Here is a 3,071-nt window from a genome sequence, read left to right on the forward strand (position 1 = left end):
AAGAAGGTATTAACCTGTTAACTGGCCACATTAAAATCCATCTCCTAAAGGCATAACACCCAAAGCCTTAAGATTAAAAAAAAAAACAAAAAAACAAACCAAAACAAACAGAAAGATCCATTGATTCTCTTTGCCTCTTAAAAAAACCCCACATCTTTTTTTTCCCCCATCTGCTGTTTGCTGATCCAATTCCAGGCAGTTACATATTCTCTAGAATTTTTATGTTAATGAGCCATTAATTCCTATCATGTCTATTACCAGCAATGGATATCATTATCTTGCCCTGAAGAGTGAAAGAGATTGTTCAGAGCCAGGGTTAACATATTGAGAGTTGTTTCAGTCAAGTTTAAAAAAACAAAACCAAAACCCCCCACGTCTATGTATTTTGTTATTCAGTCATGTGTTTACCTCAAGGCTTCAGTACAATAAAAAACCCTCGTGCAACGAATATCAAATGGGGGCCTACTTTCAAACAAATTCTTCTTTCTAAAATGAAGCAATATTCCTAGTGATATAGGAAACCATGTAGTTACCTGAAGGGAAGCACACAGAACAAAACCTTAACTAAAACACCTTCAATTCAAGACTTACACGTTTTCTTCATTCCTGACAGTAACGTTACCAGACTGCTGAAGAAGATTCATCTACTGTAGTACATTTTCAGATATGCAGGAGATGAATTAAACTATGCTATAATGTGCATATATGATATACTACATGAAACAGCAAAATTATTTCAATGGTGGCAGATCCAGAACTGTGCATTTATATCAAGATTAAATGGGACTGCATATGCATAAAACCAAATAGTAATATGCAACTGTAAGACGCATAGTACTTGGGAGTACAAGTTTGCATAGTATACGATGTAAGCAAGGTCCCAGTATAAGTCACTGGGAACAGTATCTAGAATTGACTAGCTACCAGGCACGCAGACTTACCCTTTCATGGCTAGATGGCATACAGTGACTTGAGTCAGAATACCAGTATTTCTTAGGTAGGTGTTTCTTCCTTTGTTTTTTTTCTCATCCCATATAATTTCACTCTTACATTAGGTACATAATGGACAAGGTTTCTCTGATGTCAGAGAAATAATTACGACAACCTCTGTGGTGTATCAGAAGTCTCTTCTGCTTATGTTATGTATAAAGAAGCGGAGGTGACTGGGAAGAAGATGGCTGCTCCCAAAAGCTAGGACTGTGTGCAGTTTCCCCACAGAGTCCTACATAATTACAGGTCAGAAACAGGAAACAATCACAACAGGTACAGTTTTTTCTTACGGATTAAGAGAAGTGAGTCATAGGAACTGCAAGTCAAGAACAAACCAGTTTCCCTCTCACACTCCCATGATAGTTCTGAGTTACTTGTTTCCCTGAATACACGCTTTTAAAAAAATACAATAAAACCTAGGATATGTAACACATGAATAATTCAACTTCACAGTTATAAATACTCAAATTACACTTACATAGAATATATCATCACAGAAAATAAAATTCAAGTCATAGAAAAGAATGAAGACTAAAGGGAAAGAAAAGGCAAGGTGGTAAAAGTGATACAAGTTTAGGGCTGTGCCTTCTATAAAAGCTCTTTAAAAGCTGAAGTCAAGTTTTTTTGTTTGCTTGTTTTGTTTTGGGGGGGTTTGTTGTTGCTGTTTTTTCTTTTTAAATTGGATGGAATCAAAAAACCCTCAAGCATTCATGAAGTAATCATGGACATGCACCTCCCCCTACAAAACTCAAACAACTGTCTCTGCCAGAGAAGAGCCAATGAAACACCATAGCCAGCTCTGGGTGTAAAGAAGCAAAGTAGCCGTGGCTAGCAAAGGGAGGACGGATGAAAGGTAGTATATTGGGGTCCACTTTAAAGCTAGACGTTTGTACAGATTTGAGGTACCACTGCCACCACAATAGAGTCTGATGTAGTACAGGGATACTCAGGTGCTTTTCTACATATTTGTTGTTTTACCATTTATTGTGAAGAGGATGCAGCAAATGCACTTGTACGAAATACAGAACATAGAACCAAACCCATGGCACAGCCCTTACCATCAACATGTATATGGAGAGGGAGGGGATTAATCCCAAAGGCAATTTAAATAACGGTATTTTATATACTTATATTTATATATATAAATAAATGTTCTCAGCAATCTCAGGGTTGTTTTTAGTGCATTGCTGTAAAAAAATTAGTGCAGTTCTCATTAATGTTTAGCTCATAAGGAATAAGAATCTATACATCTGTTCAGTCTTTTCTTGCCACACCTGAAACCCTTACACTGTTTCACCAAACTGAAGGTTTGTAGTCAATTTCTTTAAAATAAGGTGGATGAATTCCACGCACTCTGTGACAAGACATGGCAATTTTTGGCAAAACAATTAGAAAAATATGAGGTGCTCTGATCTTAGAACTGAAAAGTTTGTTGATTTAAAGCATTACGCAATGCATAAACAAAATTTATAAACAAAAAGATATGTCTCAACAAATCTATCCTTCATGCAAATGTTTCTTCAGCAGCTAACCACTTAAAAAAATTTCTTACACTTGTTTATTTGGGGAAAAGGAATTAGACAAATCTGTGTTTCAAGTCCTTTCCTACAACTGGACCAAAGTTTCATGTCCTGGGAGCTGCTTCTTCTGGACCCTTCTCTCTTCTGAACAGCTGGAGAAGGGGAAGTTTCAGCTGAAAGAGATTTACACTTCAGCCCCAAGTTCAAGGACTCCAGTTTCAACAACAGCAACATATTTATCTTCAATTTGAACCAGCAGAATGGTTTTATCTATATGGGACCGACTACTTGGATCTCTGCTGCAAGGCACCCAGCGGTGAATCACCTGAGGGAGAAAAAAAAGGTATAATAAAATATAAGTTCCATAGGGAGAGCTGCCATATCAAAGTTGTAATTCAAGACCCTTACAGGGCAAAACGAGCAATAATATAAGTGCTATAGTGACTTAGTTGCTCATTTTTTCAGCGAAAGCACACCCACAGATAAGCTACTCATTGAAGCCTTGCTGGAGATCTGCACCTTACCTGAGAACAGTCAGCCTTTGATTTGAATTTCAGCAGG

The 3,071-nt window shown here is 37.3% G+C and overlaps 1 protein-coding gene across 1 annotated transcript in view; it reads right to left on the bottom strand.

Moving 5' to 3' along the window:
- Window positions 1-2,105: 2,105 nt before the first annotated feature.
- The window catches only part of PCNX (pecanex homolog (Drosophila)), an 83,392-nt gene continuing 82,426 nt past the window's right edge, over window positions 2,106-3,071 (bottom strand). Inside the window, exon 36 of the mRNA XM_009703406.1 lies at window positions 2,106-2,835. Coding sequence (XP_009701708.1) covers window positions 2,695-2,835 — 141 coding nt within the window. The 3' untranslated portion in view covers window positions 2,106-2,694. The remainder of the gene's footprint in view (window positions 2,836-3,071) is intronic.

The sequence above is a fragment of the Cariama cristata genome, unplaced genomic scaffold, assembly GCF_000690535.1.
Source record: "Cariama cristata isolate BGI_N322 unplaced genomic scaffold, ASM69053v1 scaffold9557, whole genome shotgun sequence".
NCBI lineage: Eukaryota > Metazoa > Chordata > Aves > Cariamiformes > Cariamidae > Cariama > Cariama cristata.